The sequence below is a fragment of the Mustela erminea genome, chromosome 5 (genome assembly GCF_009829155.1).
Source record: "Mustela erminea isolate mMusErm1 chromosome 5, mMusErm1.Pri, whole genome shotgun sequence".
NCBI classification, from domain to species: domain Eukaryota; kingdom Metazoa; phylum Chordata; class Mammalia; order Carnivora; family Mustelidae; genus Mustela; species Mustela erminea.
In genome coordinates this window covers 46,747,316-46,771,543 of record NC_045618.1, presented here as the reverse complement: position 1 = coordinate 46,771,543, position 24,228 = coordinate 46,747,316, and the positions used below count along the sequence as shown (strand labels likewise).

The window sequence follows — 24,228 nt, the reverse complement described above, 5'->3', positions numbered from 1 at the left end:
TCACTCTCCCACAGAACAAGCTGTGAAAAGTCAGACAGATTGGGATGTTCAGTTCAAAGCATCCTCCCTCCTTGCCTCACCCCCAGGAGGACCTCACCCCATCCCATCAACTAAAGGAAAAAGAGGCAGAGGTCTTTTTCTGTTCTCACTTGTAATCTGTGTGGTACAACAGGATTCTTTGAACCACAATTACCCAGGCCTGCTTCTCCCTGACATTTCCTGGCTCCCTACGTGGTTAGAAGGTTACTTCTTGCCCCCTCAAAGACCGGAACCGGGCTGGGGCTGCTACGGGGCACCGGGTAGCCAGAGGTGAGGCAGGGAGGGCCCATGGGGCCTCACAGGGAAGTCTGAGTGCAGATCCCTCAGCGAGACACCTCACACTGTCGGGAGAAGCAGTGAACCTTCCCTCAGAGAAAGGGTGCGGGGGGTGAGCCTCGTGCTGAGGAGACCCAGAGGGAAATTCTTAACTTGTCCATTGGCTCGGGTCAGCTAAGAAAAATATATGGTGTGCTTAGCAGGAGCCCTCCTCAGGCAGGACGTATAGTTAAAGAAGAGTTTGGAGAAAATTCTGTCACCTGGTTCAGAGGACGTGAGTGAGGGGGCTCAAGAGTGTGGGCAAAGAGGTGCACGCGTCAGCAAGTGTGAGGCAGGTGCACCAACAAGCCCAGGTGAGTGAGGAGGCTGGAGTGTGAAGGGCCTGGAGAGGTATCTCTTCAGAGAAGTGGGCAGAGGGCCAGAAGGAAAGAGAGAAGAGCCCGAGAAGGGAGAAGGAGGGAGGAAGAGAAGGAAGGGGAGACAGGGTCCGGGCTCCCCAAGGTTGGGGATATTGGGGAGAGAGGTCATGGCGGTTCCAGCGCTGTGGAGGGACGCCGAGGAGGGCGCGCCCCCTAGCGGCGGCGCCGCGCCAGAGCCCTGCCGCTCAGGCCTTAAAGCCCCGCCCCAGCCTCGTGCGCAGACTGGCGCCGGCTTCCTTTTTGTCCCGCGGCCTCTTCGTTCCGGCTGCGGTGCGCGGGCGGAAAGTTTACGCGGACGGACTGTGCCGGCGATGGGCGCGGGGTGAGTCGGGGAGCCCGAGGGCCTCGGGCTGTACTTCGTTGCTTGTGGAGCTGCAGGAGAAGGGGTCAGGGGTCGGGAACGACGCGGAGCGGGCCCCCGGCCTTCCCGCCGCCCCGCGCGGTCTGTGCGGCGCCAGTTCCGGGCCCTGCTCCCGGCCTCGCCTCGCCCGGTAGCTCGGGGTCGCGGGCCCCGCGTAAACACCGCGATTCGGGCCACTTGCTCAGGCCCTTTTCGTTCCCCCTGCCCATAAGACTTCCAGATCTCAGTCTGGGGTTTGGACTGATTTTGAGGTAAAAAAAAAAAAAAAAAAAAAAAAAAAAAAAAATCACTCCCCGACTGCGATTCAAATGCTGTATTCCCAGGCTGGCGGTTCCGAGATGAAGTTGTATCCGAGAACTCGGGAGGCGCTCCTCAGGGCAAGGGAAGTCAGGCTGGCAGAAACCTGAGGGTAGGTAAGGACGCTAACATGAATGCCCGGACTCCTAGAAACCCGAAAAATTCGAGTGGAATCACGCTCGGAGAGCGAAACAGCTGAGAATCGATTCTTTTGCAGTCAGTTGCCAGCTGCAGGGAAGTTGTAAACGTGTTTAGGTGATTTGGCATTAAGGCCAAGTTGGGTGGCTGGGGTCTGTTCTCAGGCATAGACTGTTGAGAAAGATGGCTTGTAGTTGTCTTAGCGTTATATGTAAACTACTTTAAATAGTACTTCTGGGAAAGGGGGAGAATTAACCCAAGTGAGAAATACTTCACGTTCTCAAAAAGTTGCTGGACTGTGGTGGGCATGGATTTTTTTTTTTTTTTTTTAAATCCGGCCTAGAGTGCTGGAGTGAATCATCCTTCAAGAACATGCAAGTCCCTCCTTTAATTCTGTGCTTACAACTTAAGTAATGGTTTCCCTTGATTTTCCACTGTTAAGAATGTGGATGGACGCCAATACATCAGTAGGGAGAAAAAGCCAGCTCTAGAGGTGTTTGCAGAGAAGGCAAGACTGCTGGCTATAGGCACCCTTTCCCATGTTACAGCGCATTTCAGGGGCCAGAAATGCTTTTTTATACCTGATCTAAATCTGTTTATATGCTTTCCCAGTCTCCTTGAAGAGTTGAGGAAGTACTTCCCATGATATCCCCAACTTTTTTTTTTTTTTTTTTTTTTTAAATAAGAGCGAGGGAGAGAGTGCCAGTAAGTACAGTGGTAAGGGGCAGAGCAAGAGGGAGAGAACTCAGGAAGCACTCATCAGGGCAAGGGAAGTCAGGCTGCCAGAAACCTAAGGGTTGGTAAGGACCCTAACAGGAATGGGTGGGCCCCTAGAAACTTGAATGGAATCCCACTCAGTGAAACTGCTGGGAATGGTAAAGTGGCTTCACACACAGCATAGAGCCTCCTGCAGGGCTCAGTCTCACAACCCTGAGATCATGACCTGAGGCAAAATCAATAGTCCCCTGCCCAACCAATTGAGCCACACAGGTATGCCCCCCCCATCTTCTTGTTCCTCCCCCCTGAACATTTGTTTTTTGAGAGCATGCACATGTGCGCAGGCATGTACATGGGGGACAATGGGCAGAGGGAGAGGAAGAGAGAGTCTTAAGCAGACTCTCTGCTGAATGTGGAGCCCAATGTGGGGCTTGATCTCATGACTCCATATCATAAACTGAGCCAAAACCAAGAGTCTGAGGCTTAACCAACTGCACCACCCAGGTGTCCCTTTCCAGCTTCAATGATGAATGGGGGTCTACATGGAAATGGGACTACCATGTGAGCTGGATAAGCTCTCTATGTGGGCAGAGACACAGGAATCACTAGTATTTGCTTGAATGAGGAGGAGAGAAGGAAATGTGTTTCTGGTTTCCCAAATTAACATTCATCCTGTGTTTTGCCAAAGAATGTTCTGTGTGGTGCCTAGGGGTAGTTTATTACTCATTATCAAATATTTGTCAAGCACATACCCTGTGCCAGTTACTGTGATAGGTTCTGAGGAGATGTTGGTGGGCACCATCTGACCCAGTCCCTGCCCTCAGTGACCTTATGGGCTAATAGAGTATAATTGTACCAATATTATACAGGGCTTCACTTCTTGAACAACACTAGTAAGGCCCAGAAAGAAAATAAAATAAACTGAGAAGATGAAGTAGTACCAAGTTGATACACTTAAGCCCATACATTTTACACTAAAGGAAACCCACAGGCTCTGAGACCTGTTGAGTTTGACTTTGGGCACAGTTTTAACAAGCTTGATTACCTGGCTTTCTAGCCCATAGTAGCCTAGAAGAAGCAAATTAGGGAATTACTGAGTTAGATAGAATGTAAGCTGATGGACTAAAAATTAATCATAAAAAGGCACCAAAACAGAGCACAACAGCCTGGATCCCTTGAATACAAGGCATTTTTCTGTGTATATTCTACGTAATCCCTGTTTTATGGGATCTTCATGGTAATTGTGTAGAAAAGGGTTAAATGGGAAACAGGGTTAGCAAGTTCAAACTGGATTTTTTGCTCTAGAACTTTTCAGTGTCTTTATTAATGCCTGAACTCATTTTTCTTGGAGCATCTCTCCAGAACAGTGTTCTGCAGCACACAATGCTGGTGTGGGGGTGAAAAAAAAACAAAAACAAAACCAAACCTGAGAACAGCAGGGTGCTAGGCAGTATTGGTGTTTAGAGTGGTGATGCCAAGTCATCATAGAGTAGGTTATGTTTTGCACAGTGTTTAATGAGGCAGAAAACAGGGATACATATTTTAATTTTGTCTACCAAAATGGCTAAACATTTTGGAATTTTAAAGAGTCTGGGGAAGTAATTTATATCCCTCATTTGATCTTTATTGACGTTAGATACATGAGGCACTACTGTATTTGAAATGTGTCTCAGGCCGCTATGTGGTAAAAAGGCTTTTCCTACTTCCCTTGAGTCCCTGACCCGTTTATAACCTTGCTTACATGAACCATTATGTTTTGAGTTCCTGACAGCCTATTTACAAGTGGAATTTTATAATACGTTTGTAGTTGGATACTTCACTGTAACAAGCAGTTTGGCCAGTGTTAAGTGTTTTTGAAGTAAGTTCCAAAAAAGAGGGGCCTCTGGGTGGCTTAGTTGTTAAGTGTCTGCCTTCAGCTCAGGTCATGATCCCAGGGTCCTGGGAGCGAGCCCCACATCAGGCTCCCTGCTTGTCTGGAAGCCTGCTTCTTCCTCTCCCACTTCCCCTGCTTGTGTTCCCTCTCTTACTATGTCTGTCAAATAAATAAATTAAATCTTTAAATTTAAAAAAAAGTTCAAAAAAAGAAATTAGCGAGCATTTAATTTCTAACCAATTTTGTCCATCCAGGGTCTTCCCTAATTGTATATATGCAGTGAGTTTTATGAAGGTGCAATTAGAATATACGTACAATCCTATGACCTGCTTTTCTCAGTTACTGGTATTTTATATAAATATTTCTCATATTTAAATACATGTCTTTTATTTATAGCTATATGAGTTCATTATGTCAATATACTATAGTTGCTTACCAGCAGAGTAGCAGCAAGTTGTATCCCCATGAGCAGATCTGTATATTTGAACTTTCTTGTTTATTTTTGAGAACAGAACTCTTTTCTTCATGCTAATACTCCATCCGTAATTTTAAAGGAGTCTGTTTTCTCCATTTCTTCTGCATATTGACTTTTTTTTTTTTTTTGAAGATTTTATTAATTTACTTATTTATTTATTTATTTATTTATTTAGAGAGAGCCTGAGCTGGGGGAGGGACAGAGGAAGAAGGAAAAACAGAAAGGAAGATCTCAAGCACTGCCAAGCATGGAGCCTGATGCGGGGCTCAATTCCAGGATCTTGAGATCATGACCTAAGCCAAAATCAAGAGTCAGATGCTTAACAACTACAACTGAGCCACCCAGGCAGCCCTCTGCATACTGACTTTCGATTTCCAGAGATAATTTCAGCTGGTCTACATACTCTTTCATTTTGTTCTTTTCCCTCACAATGAAGCATTGTTTCCCAATTTACATACAGTATTACTGAGCTAGTAGTAGTTTACTGCTTTTGTCATGCTTAATGATTTCCAGCTTTATCTAATTTGGATTATGACTCTACTAGCCCTTTAATTTTTACATTTTACATTCATTTTATTAATAAAAACGGCATCAAGCCACAAGATAAATACTCAATTACTGCTGTATTGATTAAGAAAGTGATGGTGCCCCCAAAAAAGAGTTGCTTGTCAAAAAGCACCACCGTGTGACAATTAGAAATTTTCCTTCATAAATTAAGTGTTGGGGAGGCGATGTAGGAATATTTGTTATATTCAGTTGTATAAACTTTGAAATTATGAAAGTCAAGGGCTACCTGAATTTAATATATTTTTTAATAGAAATATGTGGTCCTTGGGGCACCGGGGTGGTTCAGTCGGTTAAGTGGCTGCCTTAGCCTCCAGTCCAGGCTCTAGGGTCCTGGGATCGAGCCCACATGGAGTTCTCTGCTCAGCAGGGGAGTCCACTTCTTCCTCTTCCTTTGCTTGTGCTCTCTCCCCGCTTGTGCTTTCTCTCTCACTCTCTCTCTCAAATAAATAAAGAAAATCTTGAGGAAAAAAAAAAAAAATGTGGTCCTTGAGTTATGGCCATTTAGTGGGTGATTCTAGGAGTTGTTCACACAGTGAATTAAGTTGCTTTCCTCCCTCTGAAGTCTCTGCAGTTTTGCCTTTACCTCAACTTAAATGAGGTTTGCTTTCACTCATTTCTGCAAAGTTTGGTTAAAATTAGGGTGGGGGGAAAAAACCTTTTTTCTCTCTGTAACATGTAAGACCTCATCATACTTATTTTCTACAGCATTTCTCTGTTCATAGCTGTTTGTTTGCACTCTGACCGGGAACACTGGGATCATTTTCATCATGCCAACAGTGGTGGTAATGGACGTATCCCTTTCCATGACCCGACCTGTGTCGATCGAGGGGTCTGAAGAATATCAACGTAAGCACCTAGCAGCCCATGGTTTGACGATGCTGTTCGAGCACATGGCCACAAATTACAAGCTTGAGTTTACAGCTCTGGTGGTTTTTTCCTCACTTTGGGAGCTGATGGTTCCCTTCACAAGAGATTACAACACACTTCAGGTATAAAAAATAATGAGTTATTATATGTACAGGGCCCAGATTTTTAGGAAGGAAAATAGTGTTATCATATTGCACCAAATATTTATAACTTGGACTTTTTTTTTTTTTTTAAGATTTATCCATTTATTGGAGGAGGGGGAGGAGCAGAGGGAGAGAGAACCTCAAAGCAGATTCCATGCTGAGCACTGAGCACAATGATCTCAGGACCCTGAGATTAAGACCTGAGTGAAAACCAAGAGTCAGGTGCTCAACTGACTGTGCCGTCCCAGTGCCCAATATAACTTGGACTTATTTAATGTTAAGTGTATGGGTATGATACCTGAATATGGCTATAAAACAAAGATTCACTGGGGCACCTGGGTGGCTCAGTGGGTTAAGCCTCTGCCTTCGGCTCAGGTCATGGTCTCAGGATCCTGGGATGGAGCCCCGCATCGGGCTCTCTACTCAGCGGGGAGCTTGCTTCCCTGCCCTCTCTCTCTGCCTGCCTCTCTGCCTGCTTGTGATCTCTGTCTGTCAAATGAATAAATAAAATCTTAAAAAAAAAACCAACACTTATTATGACCATCAATCTATGGGCATAATATCTGAGTATAGCTGTGAAACAAAGATTCATAACCAGTAATAAAGGCCTTATGCCTTTGGTAGAGCTAGGAGTTTGAGCTCTGAGTTGTTGCCTTATTTTCTTCCCTGAGTTTTCTGGAATTTTCTGTGGAAAGGAAAGCATAATAGGATGTAGTTCCCCATTCTCTAAGATTCAGGGGACTTTAAATTCAACACCTTATTATTTTCTACTTTCCTATAAAACTTGAGATGAAAAATAGCCCTTCCTTATAAAAACCTGCATTCTAGAGTAATTCAAAATAATATTTCCTCTCTAATAAATACCCTTTGATTTACAGATGCCAAGAAATTATAATTTTTAAACCTCAGTTGATAGTTCATAAGGTGTCTGGGATACGCCAGAGAATTTACTTTCTGACAACATCTCTAAGTTATTATTTCCAGCAGTACCTCATAATGGTCAATAAGTGTGGAATTAAAACAGTTTAATACTTGTTGGGCAGGTTAGAGATCCAGGATCAGTGTAGTTTGATTTTTTTTTTTAAATAAAAAGTAATAAGATTTTGTTAAATCATTTATTTTCTCAGTTGTTTCTTTTTAATGGTACTCAAAAGCTCTTTAAAAATTGCACTGGATTTCTTGTAAATGAATAGTAAACTAAGGATTTTGGATGTTCAGCAGTTTTGAAATTTAGAGAGTTGCTATCTGAGTTGTTCTGAGTAGTCGAGAAAGCCAGGTGCCCTGGAGTTCTACTGATGGGGCTTAAATCTAGATTCTGGCACATCGAGGCGTGCAGCCTGGGAAAGTTACCCCATCATTCTGTACCTTTGTTTCCTCATTTTAAAAATAGGTCAGTAGGGGCATCTGGGTGGCTCAGTTGCTTAAGCAACTGCCTTCGGCTTAGGTCATGATCCCATTGTCCTGGGATCGAGCCCTGCATCTGGCTCCCTACTTGTGGGGAGCCTGCTTCTCTCTCTCACTCTACTGCTCTGCCTACTTGTGCTCTCTCATTCTCTCTGTCAAATAAATAAAATCTTTTTTAAAAAATTAGTTAATATTTTATACTTTACAGAGTGTTGAGATAACTAAATGCATATGAAGTGCCTAGGTTGGTGTTTATAATATAGTCAGTCAATGATTTTTGTCTTATTTTTTTTTTTGGCGGGTTTAAAAGTTCTTCATTTTAGTTACTTTCTTCAGGGATCCCTTACAAAGCTATGGTGGACTTTTGACTCTCACTTGAGAATGGAATAAAGGGAAGCTCTTTTAATTGTCCTTTGTGGTTGAGGAAGCCTGTTTTACCGTTTTCTTTGAGAAAATATGCTTTGGGGCTCTCAGAATAGTGTAACTATTCATGCTTTGAACAGTTTATGTTGTTCTCTAATAACAAAACAGTACAAAATAATGAGCAATTTTATCTTTTATTCGATCAGGAAGCACTAAGTAATATGGATGATTATGATAAAACCTGCTTGGAATCTGCGTTAGTTGGTGTTTGCAATATCGTTCAGCAAGAATGGGGTGGTGCAATTCCTTGCCAGGTAATGATCAATTCCTTTTTTCCTAAGTTAAACCGTTAAACCATTCCTTTTTTCCTAAGTTAAAAACCATTAACCGCTGAGGTGATTTGATTTTCTTTAGGCTCTGACACAGCATGCATTGTAATTTCTATAAACTGCATTATACAACATTATTGGTATCTTTTTAAAAGAAGGCACTAAGTCAACACTAATATGCTCAGAAAACAGCAGAGTTATGCCTTAAGGAGAGCATTCTCCTAGCAGATTGGCTTATTGCAAACTAGTACTGTTTGTATAAAACATAAAGGGCTCACAATTGAGTTTCAGAGCACTCACTGTAAGTGGTAATTGTAATTTTGAGTGATAGAATTATAAACATCAGTACATGATAGTCTTCATTATCTCGGTGTAATATTTATTTAGCAAATGTTTGACCATCTCAACTGAGTTGTCTAAAAGATGAGTATGAATGCCATATGATCTGTTGCCCTTCAGATCCACAGTAGATCCACATTAGCATCAGATGAGAACAGAGTATTAGGATAAAAAGAATTAGAAGTTTGCTATAAACAGGTATAAACATACCTTGGAGATATTGTGTGTTTGGTTCAGACTATCAGAATAAAGCTGACGTTGCATAAAGTTGAGTCAGTTGAAGTTTCTGGTTTCCCAGTACGTATAAAATTGTTTACACTGTACTGTAGTCTATTAAGTGTACGATAGCATTATGTCTAGAAGACATAATGTCTATACCTTAATTAAAAAATACTTTATTGCTAAAATGCTAGCCATCATCTGAACTTTCAGCAAGTCATAATCACTGGTCACAGAGCACTGTAACAAAGGTAATAATGAAAAAGTTTGAAATATTGCAAAAATTACCGCCACGTGACACACAAACACAAAGCGAGCAAATACTGTTAGTAAAACGGCACCGATAAACTTGCTCAGGGCAGGGCTGCCGTAGACCTTCAGTTTGTAAAAACTGCAATATCTGTGAATATATTGCAACAAAGCACAAAAGTAAATATGCTTGTGCTTTGAGAAGTGGTAGTATATTTTAAAGGAGAAAACAAATCACTAAAAGGAAAATTAGAGTAATCTACAACAGGAGTCAGCAAGCTTTTTGATATATGTGACAACTTCTCAATTCCACTGTGATAGCATGAAAGCAGCCACAGTTAATAAATACATAAATGACTTTATTTACAAAAACAGGCAGTGGGCCATAGTGTGGGATTTTTTTGTTATATGGTCAAACACCAGTTCCTCAGTAGTGTCAGTGGCATTACTGGTATTTATTTTTTAACTAAAAATAAGATTGTGGTTGCCTGGGAGTGAAGGAACAGTAGGGAATTGACTCAAATGAAGTATAAGGGAAAATGGGAAGTGCCAGGACTGGTCTTTATCTTAATTGTAGAAGTGGTTGCTCACCAAATATAGTTGTTGGAAATCCCAGAACCATATACTAAGAAGGATGAATTTTATTGCATGTAAATTATATCTCAGTAAACCCGCCTTTTAAGTTTGTTTTTTTCTTACTACAAAACCACCTGTTTTACAGAGTATGAGCTCATGGGTTAATGAAGACCCTGAGCTGTTACTAAAAGGTGAAATCATTTTAATAAATGCCGTAAATGCCTTTTGATCACTTTCTTTACAGAAATAAAAATGTTTGGCATTCCATAAACATTGTTTGGTAAATCTGCATACAGAATACCATAAGAATATATTGTATATTGAATAAATGAAATTTTGTTGTCAGTATCTTCTGAACTGGAAGCTAGTAGATAGCAGTTTCCTTTGCTGTTGCTTCAGTCATTTTAGAGAAGAAATTCAGAAAATTTGTAACAAGGAAGGTCTTGTGCAACACACAGCCTTCTGCCTGTTAATATTTTTTCTTCCTTTACAAAAGGAAGAATCTGAATTTGAGATGTCCTATACCCTGAGGGCCCGGGGCCAGGCCTGGATCCACTTAGGTTTGCTTGATGAGTTTTAGAGTGAACCATGTCCAAAATACCATACTAGAGATAGAAGTTATTAGTGATTATTTTTATAATCAGTTACTGTCAAATAGAGTTGTTTTAATTTGGAAATTTGTTAACCAGGGTTTCAGACAGCTGGACTTTGTCTCATTATCTGTGTAGTCTGTCTCATTTTGACATTGCATGAAAAATTTCATCACACAGCATCTGAAAAAAGTTGGGGCAGAAGTAAATCATTATATAGCAGTTGTTCGTATAAGAGGAAACTGCCTTATCTAGTCAATTGACTGTCTTCCAGAAAATGAAATCTCTCTAGGTGACTGCCATTGAGCATTCTTTGACTTTAGAAATGAGTGCCAGTCTTGGTACTTCACATGGTACGGTCACCTGCTTTAATGGCCCATTATTATCGAGTTACAAGGCTAAGGTAGGAAGCGCAAAAATAATCCTCGCCTGGAATGCTTGGAAAATCTGCCACCACATAGGATCACTGAGGCAGTGAGGAAGAAATTTAGTTTGTAACTATTTTCCATTGTTGGTATATTTTGAAGGCTTTTTCAGATTACAAATTGGTTAAGGGTGTGTGCTTTGGTGAGTGCTATGAAGTGTGTAAACCTGGCGATTCACAGACATGTACTCCTGGGGATAAAAATATATGTTTATAAAAAATAAAAAATTTTTTAAAAAAAAGGTATGTTATAGTCAAAATGACAAAAAAAAAGAATATACTTTAAAGGCTTATAATGTCTGGTTAAATGGCTTTTATAAATACATTTTTTTAGAGCAGGAGAACGGCAGAAGGAGAAATAGCAGGCTCCATGCCCAGCATGGAGCCAGACATGGGGCTCGTTTTGACAACCCTGAGATCATGACCTGAGCTGAAATCAAGAGTCAGACACTTAACCGACTGAGCCACCCAGGCACCCCTATAAATACATTTTTTTTTTTTAGGATTTTATTTATTCATTTGACAGAGAGCACAAGTAGGAAGGGCACAGGCATAGGGAGAAGCAGGCTCCCCCCTGACCAGAGAGCCTGATGTAGGGCTCGCTCCCAGGACCCTGGGATCGTGACCTGAGCTGAAGGCAGAGGCTTAACTGACTGAGCCACTCAGGCGCCCCTATAAATACATTTTTAAAACAGTTGTCATCTTAATTGACCATGGATAAAGTTTGTCATCTTTGAAAATAGTGTCGATGTCAGACTTCTGTGCTGATGCTTCCTAGGGTCACATGTAAAATAGAACCACATGTCATTCTTGACGTTCAGTGCCAGGCTCTAGTTTTAAATCAATTTAGTATGAGTTGGTTATGATTTTAAGTGTTTATAAATAGGTACTATTTTTTAGGTTTAATTAGATAAAATACAGGAAAGTGCATAGATGTTAAACACGTAGTTTACTGAGTTTTGACAGATGCACACAACCTATGTGTAACCACCACTCCAGTTAAGATCTAGCACGTTTCCATTATCCACCAGTTTCTTCACTTTCCCCTTTCTAGTCCATATCCCCCCAACACCCCACAGCTTCTATTTGATTTATCTTACCTTTGTTGTACCTGTTCTAGAACTTCATGTAGAGAATCACACAGTGTGTCCTCTTTCACTTGACAGAATGCTTTTGAGATTTATTCACCTTGTTGCTTATCTCCCTGCAGAGGTGGGTTTTTCAGTGTAAATACCATTAGGGAGAAATGAGACTGCTTTAAATAAATATGTTATTTCATGTACAAACCCTCTCTCATTCCTTGCAAACAGGTTGTTCTGGTGACAGATGGCTGTCTTGGCATTGGTAGAGGGTCACTGCGGCATTCCCTAGCTACTCATAGTCAACGAGGCGAGAGCAACAGGTTTCCGCTACCTTTTCCTTTCCCATCTAAGTTATACATCATGTGCATGGCAAATCTGGAGGAGGTAATACTGCGTTCTTTTTAGTTTGATTGGATACATTTTAGGACTTTATTTTTAATATATTCCATTAGTTTTATATTGTATATACTATAACATTGAACTCCATTGCTTTCAGCTGAGGCTAATCACTAAATTTGGAAGGCTCTAGGTCTCAAATGCTTTTTGAAGATTCAGAGTGTTGTCCATCTCTGGAAACATAGCCGGCAGGAGTTGTTATCTATCCTGCTTCCCACAAAGACTCTTCAGATGCATAAGAGTTAAAATGTTCTTTTTGGTATTAGACATTTACCGTGTTTAGAAATTCTTATGTCCATTCCACCAGAAACACAGACAGAAATGTACTTGAACTTTTTTGGTAAAGTAACATTATTGTGAAGTATGCTTTATTAAACTCTACTTCCTGGTTTTCCCATTTATTTGGGAAAGTTATTTAACATTTGTTCACCTCAGTTTTTCTATCTGTGAAATGTAGATAATGATAGTTCTCACAGAAAAGATGTTAGAAACACTTTGGAGAAAAGATACTCTGTAAATACCAACTGTGGTCACTTCTGAGAATCTTTGTAAAACTACTTCTGAGTAAAATAGCTCTACTGGTATCATTTTATATAGCATTCCTCTTGGTAACCTTGAATCAAAATTGTTACAGTTATTTTCGCCTCAGGTTGTTTAAAAAAAATAGTCTCTCTTATTTATTGCCTGTGTTATTGTGATGGGTGTGACCTTGGTGTGCTGATAATAATTTGGCATTGTGTGCCACTTTAAAAGGGTTATCTGTTTTGCTTTGTAGCTTCAGAGTACTGATTCCTTGGATTGCCTTGAACGTCTCATAGATTTAAACAATGGTGAAGGACAGATTTTTACTATTGATGGCCCCCTGTGCTTGAAAAATGTACAGTCTATGTTTGGGTAAGTATATGCTTACAGCTTTTTTGCCTCTTACAATCTATTATTATAATTTGATATTCAGCTGTAATGTCTGTTTCACTCTTTCTAATTATTGTCATTTCATTTTCCCCAAGTTGCACAATTTTTAGACAAAATGATTGGTAGTAGTGATTTTTAAAAGTTCATTCCCTTTTAAATTAAGTGGGACTAAATCAATAATGCCTATAGATACTGACTTCCTTATAATGACTCGGCAGTTTCAAAAGATTAACTTGCTTTTGGGCTTTTCAAAATTGAAATGTCCTCACCAAAAATGTCAGATTTTGTTCTATTTCACAAATGGTCAGATCATAGTTTTAAGAATTGATTTGAAGGGAAACGTAAACTTAACATCTTGAAAAAATTACTTGAAATAAATGATATGTATTGTAGAAATACTCTTCTTATAACAATTAATCGTCATGTTCTAGAAAACTGATAGATCTGGCGTATACACCTTTCCACGCTGTTCTCAAGTGTGGCCACCTCACTGCTGATGTGCAGGTCTTCCCCAGACCAGAGCCCTTTGTTGTAGATGAGGAAATCGATCCCATCCCTAAAGTCATCAACACAGGTGATGTGTTTTTTTTAACTTTCTTCTTAGTTCTTTTGTTATCTTTATTTTCTTATAACTTCTCGCATCTTCTCTATCCAGGAGGGTTAAAAAGAAATGTAGATTCTGACACTAGGGTGCTGTTGTCATCACCAGTGTATACATTTTGAATGGAAGGAGGTGTTGCCAAAATGGTGGCAGGCTTGTGGTATTTCATTGTGATCTCCAATCATAGTAACTATAGCCACAAATTACTAGAGTTGGAAATCATGACCAGATTCACTAGCCATGAAATCCCTGAAGTAATTCTTAATTATACTAAGATACTGAGATTGATTAGCATCATAATTAAGATAATCTTTGAAGAGCTAGCTTCTAGATTTGGCTGTGTGATTCTTCCTTTGTGATCCTGGACATGTCATTTCCTCTCATACTGACTGGCTAGGTGAGTAGAATCTCCAGATGAGTCATGGTCTCTCTGAGGTCTCCACTCTGATACACCGTACCCCTAGAGCCCTGCTGCTTGTATTTTCACTAAAAGGAGACATGCTACTGCTTTTCCCTGGTTTGTGCTGGAGGTGTGCTTGGCTGAGATTGGCTGAGTGAGTCAGAAGTCATGAGGAAGAGTGGAGAGGAGAGTTGTCTCCAGTTGGTAGATGGACTCCTTGAGTGGTGGGTACACGTTCAGCCATCACGGTTTCATCGTTGTACCTTCAGTGCCTAGCATAGCATCTGATGCTTAGTAGGTGTTCACCAGGTAAATGTCCGGTCAACCAGTTATAATAGAATTAAGTGCACAGTAAATATTTATTTCACTTATGGGTGTGCAGATTTGAAGGAGTCTGAGAGTAAAGGGCATGCAGAGGCTTTTTATTTTTTGTGCCTTTAGCCTCTAGCTGTCTGGAAGTCAACATTCATCTCTTTCATGGGCTACTGCAGTGTGTTAAGCTGTGCCAAATGTTTTGTTGCCTTCAGACCAGCTATATTCTACTTCCTTCCCATCTTTTTTTGATGGGTAACTTTGACTAGATCTCTTTTTGTCCATATAAACTTTTAGTCCAAGATCTTTGTCATAGCTTACACCACTTTGAAATGCAGACCTTTTGCTACTCGAAGGAAAAATACGTAACTGCTTATGCTGACTCATTTGTTATTCAGCTAAAGAAGGTAATGGCAGCAAACCTCCAGAGAAGCAAATTTCCTGACATAGAAATACAGTGTACTCACCATGACCCTGATTTTTTAAAAAATTGCTTTGAGAGGGGCTCAATCAGTTAAGCATCTACCTTTTGCTTCGGTCATGATCCCAGAGTCCTAGGATCAAGCGCCATGACAGGTTACCTGCTTAGCGGGGAGCCTGCTTCTCTCTCCCCTGCAGCCTGCCACTCACTCTTCTTTTGCTCGCTCGCTCGCTCTCTCTATCAAATGAATAAATCTTTTTTAAAAAAAATCATTTTGAGAATATGAGTATGTCTGTGCCTGAAAGAAAGACTGAAAAGCAATTCAATAAAATATTAATAGATGTTTCTTTTGATGGTGAATAATGAGTGACCTTATTTTTCTTCTTTACAATTTTTAGTGTTTTCTAAGTTTTTCTACTATTTGTGGAATCAGAAAATAAACTTTTAAAGAGTATTTTGGGATAAAACTTATTTTTTACCTATTAGGTTTCCAGCAAGTACTCTGGGTCTTTAATAGCTTCTGTAAAGCAAAGAAATCATTGTTATATTTAGACTGCTACCTTGGGCTTCTAGTGAATGTATTTCTTTCTCACGGAAATGTTTTTAATAGTAGCTTTACAGTCCAAGGACATTTGCTCCTCCTGCAAGGATGGAGTGGTGGAAGTGCTTGACTATGACGCCCCCTGCCGACCCTAACATCCTTGACTAAACAGAGGGATTGGATGTTTAAGCTTTTGCCTTGGCTGGGGTCCTAACCTCATAAAAATAAAGTCTAACTGGTTTGTCTTACAACTTAAATCATTAAATGTATCTTGAGCTGTTGAAAATGCAAATTGTGAGTCATCCAGAGAAACGTCTAATAACCTAACTAGTCACATCTGAATTCCTCACCTAAACGCTATATTTGTGAAACCTAGTACATAGAAAATAATGTATTTCCCTATCCATTAATTCAGTGTTGATTCATTCTTTTCAGATTTGGAAATAGTGGGATTTATTGATATAGCTGATATTTCAAGTCCCCCAGTTCTATCCAGACATCTGGTCCTACCAATAGCACTTAACAAAGGTGAGTTCTCTTCCTATTCTGATCATACAGATGAAGCATTTTATGATCTAAAGCTATTCTTAAATGTATATAGTTGATAGTAGGATAGCCCATTTTGCAGAATTAGGGGAAAGGAATAGTTACTGGATTTGAATTTTTGAAATGGAATGTTTCCTAATAATACTGCAAGACCATTTCTGTGATTTTAATTTCAGCACCAGAAAAGAAACCCTTTAACTGTCAACCCCTAGCTTTCCATCTCCCTCAGCCCCAGGTAACCGCTAAATGTTTTTCTGTTTTTATAGGTTTACCTATTTGGGATGTTTTATTTAAAAGGAATTCATATAATATGTGAAAACTGAATTTTATATGGACATAGGAAAATGAGAAAAGGAGTTTTTCTTACTTGTTACAATATTTCTTTGTAACTGAATACCCTCCTTCCAAGGCTAGAAACAACCAGCTAATCTTATTCTGATCTTTTCACAGAAGGTGATGAGGTGGGTACTGGCATAACTGATGACAACGAAGATGAAAATTCAGCCAATCAAATTGCGGGCAAAATACCCAACTTCTGTGTCCTGCTCCATGGCAGCCTGAAAGTAGAAGGAATGGTGGCAATAGTTCAGTTAGGGTAAGGAACTTTGTTTACCTTTGGTTGAATGAGGGAGAATCAATTTACAGAGTGAAATATTTCCCAGATTTTTCCTTATCACCTTTTTCTTCCCCCTGCCATACTTTCCCCACCTACCATCACCTCCTAAACTTGTACTTATCCCCTAGAATAAGTACAGAGTGAGCCTTTTAATTAAATTGCTTTTATATTATATCCTTTTGTAGTATATCTTTTTATATTACATCCTTTTATATCATATCCTATAGTTTTCCTCTTTTCTATCTGGGAAATCTGGATTCAGTTATAACAGTTCTGCTACTTGCTCAGGGATCTTCAGCAATATTCACAGGCTCCTCAGCTATAAGATGAGGAGGTAGAACTAAGTGAAAAAGGATATCAAGAATATTGATTGAAAATTTTACCATGTGCCAGGCGCTCCTCCAGTCACTTTATGTATATTAATTTTATGTAACCCCTCACAACAACACTATACAGAGGATGTCATTGTTTTCCCTATTGTATAGATGAGAAACTGAGGCTTAGGGAGATCAGGGAACTTGCTCAAGGTCACACAGCTTATAAACGAAAGAGCCAGGGTCCTTATCCTTGCATTCTGACTCCAGACCCCATATTCATAACCACTGTGCTGTAACCCTTCCCTGTGGGGAACACCTCTCTAGCTTTTACATTTGCTACAGTCTTGAAATTTGCAAAACCATCTGCTTCCCTTTCTATAATACCTATTGTTAGGAAAGAAGAGGTGACTGATCATCTTCTGGCCATCACCTGGGGTTGACTGGTATAGAAGTTGAAGAGGTTAGGAGTACTCAGGTGAAGCTCCATTTCTACTTGTGTTAAAATTACCTGGTTCAAAAAGAAGAATGCAATTCTTATTAGGTATTATTTTGCTGTATTTCTTGATACCCAAGCTGCTTATACTGACTAGCTCTGAATATGAGAGTCCCTTAGGGCCTTTTGAGAAGCAGGAACAGAGCTGGGTGATGGCTTGTGCCCTTTGTTAGAAATCCTGCTCTGTGTTGGTGCTGCTGTGAATGACTCAGGGAGGCAGCTGAAACATGGTTGCATCCCTTTGTCCTCCCCACCTCTGTAGCTATTTGTTGCCCTTGTGATTTTTTTCTTTCCTAAGATTGATTTTGATTTCTATATCTACCTAATTGAATAATAATACATTTCCCAAAGGAATGGCAATATCAGAGGACAGTAGTATGCATTTTCAGTTTTAGGATTTGGCTTTAGTAAAAAAGCCTAATTTCAAAGCTGAAGACCCATGTCTTTTCAAGAGAAAAACACTGGCTAGACTTATATAATTTCATAGTCCCAGGCTTGACATTCTTCTGATCTTCCATCTTCTCTCCATCTAGTCCTGAATGGCATGGAATGCTCTACTCCCAAGCTGACAGCAAGAAGAAATCAAACCTCATGATGTCTCTCTTTGAGCCTGGCCCAGAACCTCTCCCATGGCTAGGGAAAATGGCACAGTTGGGTCCTATTTCAGGTATAACCCAGATCAGATTTTACTTATCTTGACTTTGTTTTCTCTCTGCTATTCTGAATGGCTCTGACTGCAGTCAGAGAGCTGTGTGATCTCCCTGACGCATGTGCTGTGGTCTCTAATGCGGATATGTGCATGGAAAACCCCAGCAGAGTGTGATGTTTGAACTTTCAACTTTACGTCATGGGAAACTGACATTTAGGTTGCTTTAAGTAAACATAAGTGCTCTGACTGCTTAGAGTGAAAAGCTACTGTCCATAAACATTTTTTTCTTCAGTACATTGTTTTCAACTCAGTAACCCCAATCATTTGTGGATAATTTAATCCCCTTCCTTCTTGAAAATGTTTTCCCTTAGATTTCCTAATACTGCATTCTTCTGATACTTCTTTCTTTAGCAGCTTTGCCTTATCTTGTTGTCTTGTCTTCCTCTTGCCTCATGATTTTCAGGATGTTTTCCTTTGCCGCCTTCTCTTGGATTATTATTCTCTCTTGATTATTCCATCAGCCATTATAGCTTCAGACTCCCCTAGATGTATAACTCTGGTCCTACTTGATCTCTCCCTGAAACTTGCATATCATATTTCCAATTCCTAGTTAGACCTCTCCACCTGGATATTCTGCCATATACCAAGCAGCTCCGCATGTTTGTTAGAGAAAGCATTGTCTCTTAACCCTTCCCTCCTAAGCTGTTCCTTTTTATGATTTTCCCGCTCCTGATTGAGGCCTACGTATTCCTAAGTACTCAGGCTCCAACTGTAGAGTCATTCTGGACTCATTTGGGCCCATTTCAATTTCAGAACATCTACTGAACAAACTTATAGGGGGTAAAAGACTTGTACGAGATCAGGGTTGGCCTGGATGATCGGCTCTGTGTAGAGGACGCAGGAAAATCTTCACAGAGGAGGGACACCCAAACTGAGGTTTGAAGAAAAAGATTTGCTGAGCTAATGAAGGAAGAAGAGGCATTCTGGACAAGGGGATCACCTATAGAAAAGCAAAGCTAGAACACAAAGCATGGGGGTGGGGCGGGGAGGGCCCAGTGGTGGGTTAGAAGTTGGCAGTGGCTGGAATAGGGCATACCTCCTCTGAAATGTGAAGAGTTGAGACTATTCTGCAGATACTGGGAAGCCACTGAAGGGGAGGCATATGAGAAGTGGAGATACCAGTTAGGAGACTTTTTTTTCTGGGTACTGGTGCTCCCTGGAGATACGTAGTATGGCTGAAATTCAAGTGAGAGCTAATAAATTTGCATTTAGAAAGATAATTCTAGGGATGTCTGGGTGGCTCAGTCAGTTAAGCATCTGACTTTGTTTTGGTTTCAGCTCAGGTCATGACCTCAGGCCCCACATTAGGGTCTGTGCTCAGTGGGGACTCTGCTTGAGATTTTCTCTCCCTCTCCCACTGCCCTGCTCAGGCACGTGTGCTCTCTCTCTCTTTCTTTCTCTCAAATAAGTAAATAAATAAAATCTTCAAAAAAGAAAGATAGAAAGATAATTCTGTAGAGTGTGGATTTGGAAAGGTAAGAGCATCCAGCAGTTACAAGTCTGCTGTGACAGTCCTGGAGATGTAAGGATGAGAGCCAGAACAGGGGCAGTGGCTGGGAACAGGGAGGATAGGGATCCATGCAAAAGATACTCAGGAGGCAGAATCAGCTTTGCTCATTTTGCCTGTGAGATTTAGGTAGAGGAGGCTAGAGACAATTTGTGCAAGAGTTCCTGAAAGAGGATAGAGTTGAATATATAATTTTTAGTTATAAGCATAGTTAAAATCGTGAGAATTAGGACAATTGCTTAGGGCAGTGGTTCACACATTTGAGTTTTTGTGTACAAAACTAAACAAAAAACAAACATCCCAGAACTTGTTTAAAAATTGTTTCCTGGGCCCCACTTATGGAGATTCTAATTCATTCGGTCTGGATTCCAGCCCAAAAAACTTGCAGTTTTAGTGTTATCCAAGTGATTACAATCCAGGTAATCCATAACCACACTTTAAGAAGCCCTTGCCTCAGGAAAATATGTAATTAAGGCAAAAAGAGAGCCAAGAACCAAACCCCTAGAAAAGGTTAACTATGGGGTCAGTGGAAAGGGTGCTAATAAAGGAAAATGAGAAGGAATAAGTAGAAGGAAAAGTGGAAGAAAGTGATGTCACAGAAGCCAAGAGAATAAAGAGACGAAAGAAGAAAGTAGTGTCTCATACACGTGTACAATACGTAGCCTGCTTACCCGGTCTTAAACAATGTACATTTATGTTAGTTAGGCTTGAAGGATGCCTTTGCCACTGAAGCCTAGAAAAGATTTTGATTGAATATTGACCCTAGAAGCTAGGCAATAAGGCTTTTCAGTAAAGGGTCAGATAGTAAATATGCTAGACTTTGCAGACCATATGATCTCTGTCATGACTACTGAATTTTGCATATTATTGCACAATACAATATTGTAGCACAATACATAAATGAATAGGAATGACCTATTCCAATAAAATAATCTTATGGCCAACAGAATTTGAATTTCACATAATTTTCATGTGTCATGAAATATTTTTATTTCCCCCATCTATGTAATGTAAAAACCTTTTTTTTTTTTTTAAGATTTATTTATTTATTTATTTGACAGAGAGATCACAAGTAGACAGAGAGGCAGGCAGAGAGAGAGAGAAGCAGGCTCCCTGCTGAGCAGAGACCCCGACACGGAACTCGATCCCAGGACCCCGAGATCATGACCTGAGCCAAAGGCAGCGGCTTAACCCACTGAGCCACCCAGGCGCCCCGTAAAAACCATTTTTAACTCAAAACCAGGCAGTTGGCCAGCTCTTGAGCTAGGATGCAGGGTCTGGGGTTTTAAAGTTCACACAGGAGAAGAGATACAACTTTGTTTCCAAACCAGACAACTGAGATCTCTGAGTAAAGCTAGGAATGTGGAAGGTCTAGCCCCTCAGTGAAAGGACAACAAGAAAAATTCTACCCATTGTTTTTACCTACTTTTCCAGATGTTTAAAAAAAAAAAAATAACATAATTAGCATACAGTGTTAGTTTCAGGTGTACAGTATAATGATTCAACAATTCTGTGCATTACTCAGTGCTCATCATGATAAGTGTACTCTGATCCCCTTCATTTCATCCTTCCTCCACACACCTCCCATCTGGCAACCACCAGTTCTGTTTAAGGTCTGGGTTTTTGTTTGTTTGTTTTTTAATTATTTGACACAGAGAGAGACAATGAGAGAGAGAGCACAAGCAGGGGGAGCTGCAGGCAGGCATGTGGGCAGAGGGGGAGGGAGAAGCAGGCTCCCTGCCAAGCCAGGGTCCTGATGGGGGGCTTGATCCCAGGACTCTGGGATCTTGACCTGAGCTAAAGGCAGCTGCTTAACTGACTGAGCCATCCAGGTGCCCTAAGGTCTGGGTTGATTTTTGTTTTTTTGTTTTTGTTTTTGTCTCTTTATTTGTTTTGTTTCTGAAATTACACGTATGAGTGAAATCATGTCAGGTCTTTCTCTGATTTATTTCACTTAGCATTATGCCCTCTAGATCCATCCATATTGTTACAAATGGCAAGATTTCCTTCTTTTTTTTATGGCTGAATAATACTGTCTGTGTGTGTGTGTGTGTGTGTGTGTGTGTGTGTGTGTGTGTGTGTTCCACATATTCTTTATCCATCTATCTATAGACAGATACGTAGAGGTATCTACGTATCTGTCTATAGACATATCTTGGCTGTTGTAAATAACGCTACAGTAAACATAGGGGTGCATATATCTTTTTGAATTTGTGTTTTCATTTTCTTTGAGTAAATACTCAGTAGTGGAATTAATGAACCATGTAGTTCTGTTTTTGATTTTTTGATCGTGTTCCACAGCGACTGCACTCATTTGTATTGTCACCAGCATGGCCCAAGGGTTTCATTTTTTCCACATCCTGGTCAACACTTGTTTTTTATTTTGTTTTGTTTTTTAAGATTTATTTATTTATTTCAGAGAGAGAGTATACATGTGGAGATAGGGGCAGAGGGAGAGAATCTTTCAAGCAGACTCCTCTCAGAGTGGGGGAGCCTGATCCAGGGCTTGATCCCATGACCCATGATGTGACTGACCTGAGCTGAAACCAAGAGTCTGATGCTTAACTAGCTGAGCCACTCAGATGCCCCTATTTTTTGTGTTTTTTTATTTTAGTCATTCTGACAGGTATAAGATGGTATCTCATTATGGTTTTGATTTGTATTTCCCTGATGATCACTGATGTTGAACATCTTTTCATGTGTCTGTTGGCCATTTGTATGTCTTCTTTGGATATGTCTGTTCAGCTCCTCTGCCTATTTTTTAATTGTATTATCTGTTCTTCTGATATTGAATTGTATAAGTTCTTGGTATATTTTGTTATTGACCCCTTATTGGATATAATCAATTACAGATATCTTCTTCCATTCAGTAGGTTGCCTTTTTGTTGTGTTGATGGTTTTCTTCGCTGTGCAAAAAGCTTTTTATTTTGGTATACTCCCAACAGCTTTATTTTGCTTGCATTTCCCTTGCCTGAGGAGACATACCTAGCAAAATGTTTCCACGGCCAATGTCAAAGAACTTGTTTTTATTTATTTTTAGTTAAAACAAGGCAAGCAAAATGGTGCGGTTGTTTATACCTATCCCTCCTATTTCTCATTCTGTTCTTAGTAACAGCTACTTATAACTTCTAATTGTAAGAGGGTTTGGGGGGGGGTTGGTATTTACATTTCTAAATAATATAAGTATGTATTTCATGACTTTTTTTCTTTTCATTTTAAATGTCATTTTGACTTTTTAAGGTTGAGTGCTTAGCTCTCTTACTGCCACTGTCCCAACCCACCCACCCAGGAAGAACATTTTTCCCTTCCTCTATCCTTCCAGTGGGATTATAGTGTTCTTTTTGGGTGAAGTAGTATTCTGTCCTTGTTAGATGATGTGAATGTTATTTATGACTAAATGACTAAGCCGTGTGGTACACTGAGTTACATTTTGTTTTGGAGCTCTTTGTTCTCTGCATCAGTTTTTTTTTTTTAAAGGTACTTTTTTCTTTTTTGTAGCAGGCAAGATAAATGTGCAGTTGATCCTTGAATAATGTGGAGGTTATGACTTTTAACTACCCCAGACTTCACTAGTAAGAGCCTACTGTTGACCAGAATCCTTACCAATAACATAAACAGTTGATGAACACGTACTTTTTATGTTTGTGTATATATATGTATTTTATATACATATATATATATTAGTGTGTGTATATATGTATGTATTATATACTGCATTCTTACAATAAAGAAAGCTAGAGAAAAGGAACTGTTATTTAAAAAACCCTGAGGAGGAGAAAATAGATTTACAGTACTTGTATCTTTAGGAAAAATTCTGTGTGTAAGTGGACCTATACGCTTCACACCCATGTTGTTCAAAGGTCAGCTGTCTTCTAACTTCCTTTAAAGGAAGGCTCTTGGAAAGACACTGAGGTTCCTCAGAGACTCTGGGAAAGAGCTGGGCAGGCAGGCTGTGGGGGCGGCGAGCAGCAGCAGATGAAGACAGCCAGCCCTCCCTTTGGGCTGTCTCATGGCCTTCCCCTCTCCTTGCTTTACTTTGCTTTTCTTTGCTCTTTTCTGTGTACTTACTGTTAATTCCTAAGTAAAATACATTCTTCAGGTATTTTTGTCCGTTTTCTTTTTTTTCCCCTTAGAATCCTTTCCCTTCCGCTTGTTTCATAAGTGGACTATTTGTTCTTTGTGCCTGCTGGGTAGCTGTCAGCCTTCCCTGCCTGTCTCTCCTGAGGCTCCCCTGTTTCGTGACTCCTCCTGAGAAAAGGCTACATGGGAAGTAGACGTTTGAAATCTTGCATCTTTGGAAATGTCTATGTTTCATCCCTTACACTCAGTTGTTGATTCTGTTGGATACTGAGTGCTGATTGGAATGACTTTACCTTAGAGTTTTGATGCATAGCTCCGTTTTTCTTTTCTGGCTTCCTGTGTTGCTCCTGAGAGTCTAGTGCAATGCTGTCAGGGCTTTGACCCAGATCTCTTTTTCCTCTGTCCTACTGGAGGTGCTTCTTTGTATCCCTTGTGTTCTGGGTTTTCAGAATCATGTCCTTACTTGTTAGTTTCTTCATTCATTGTGCTGGGCATTCAGTGGGCCCTTCCATCTGGCAAGTCCGTTCTTTAGTCCTGGGAACATGAATCATGTGTTTGATTTCCCCCTCTCTGTGTCCTCTCTTCTCCCTTTTCTAGAACATCTGTTCATGATTTTTATATAATTTTCTT

At 40.2% G+C, this 24,228-nt stretch overlaps 1 protein-coding gene across 9 annotated transcripts in view; it reads left to right on the top strand.

The window, feature by feature from the left end:
- Positions 1-946: 946 nt before the first annotated feature.
- INTS14 (integrator complex subunit 14) overlaps positions 947-24,228 on the top strand; it is a 32,636-nt gene continuing 9,354 nt past the window's right edge. For 2 of the 9 annotated variants that reach the window (XM_032342924.1, XM_032342927.1), the window contains exons 1-9: positions 957-1,056; positions 5,868-6,151; positions 8,146-8,253; positions 11,976-12,131; positions 12,919-13,037; positions 13,487-13,629; positions 15,766-15,858; positions 16,327-16,471; positions 17,836-17,969. In XM_032342924.1, coding sequence (XP_032198815.1) covers positions 5,930-6,151; positions 8,146-8,253; positions 11,976-12,131; positions 12,919-13,037; positions 13,487-13,629; positions 15,766-15,858; positions 16,327-16,471; positions 17,836-17,969 — 1,120 coding nt within the window. In that variant the 5' untranslated portion in view covers positions 957-1,056; positions 5,868-5,929. Of the gene's footprint in view, positions 1,057-1,418; positions 1,509-5,867; positions 6,152-8,145; positions 8,254-11,975; positions 12,132-12,918; positions 13,038-13,486; positions 13,630-15,765; positions 15,859-16,326; positions 16,472-17,835; positions 17,970-24,228 lie in introns of those variants that run through there. The other 7 variants (XM_032342931.1, XM_032342932.1, XM_032342925.1 and 4 more) reach the window with 7 other exon arrangements.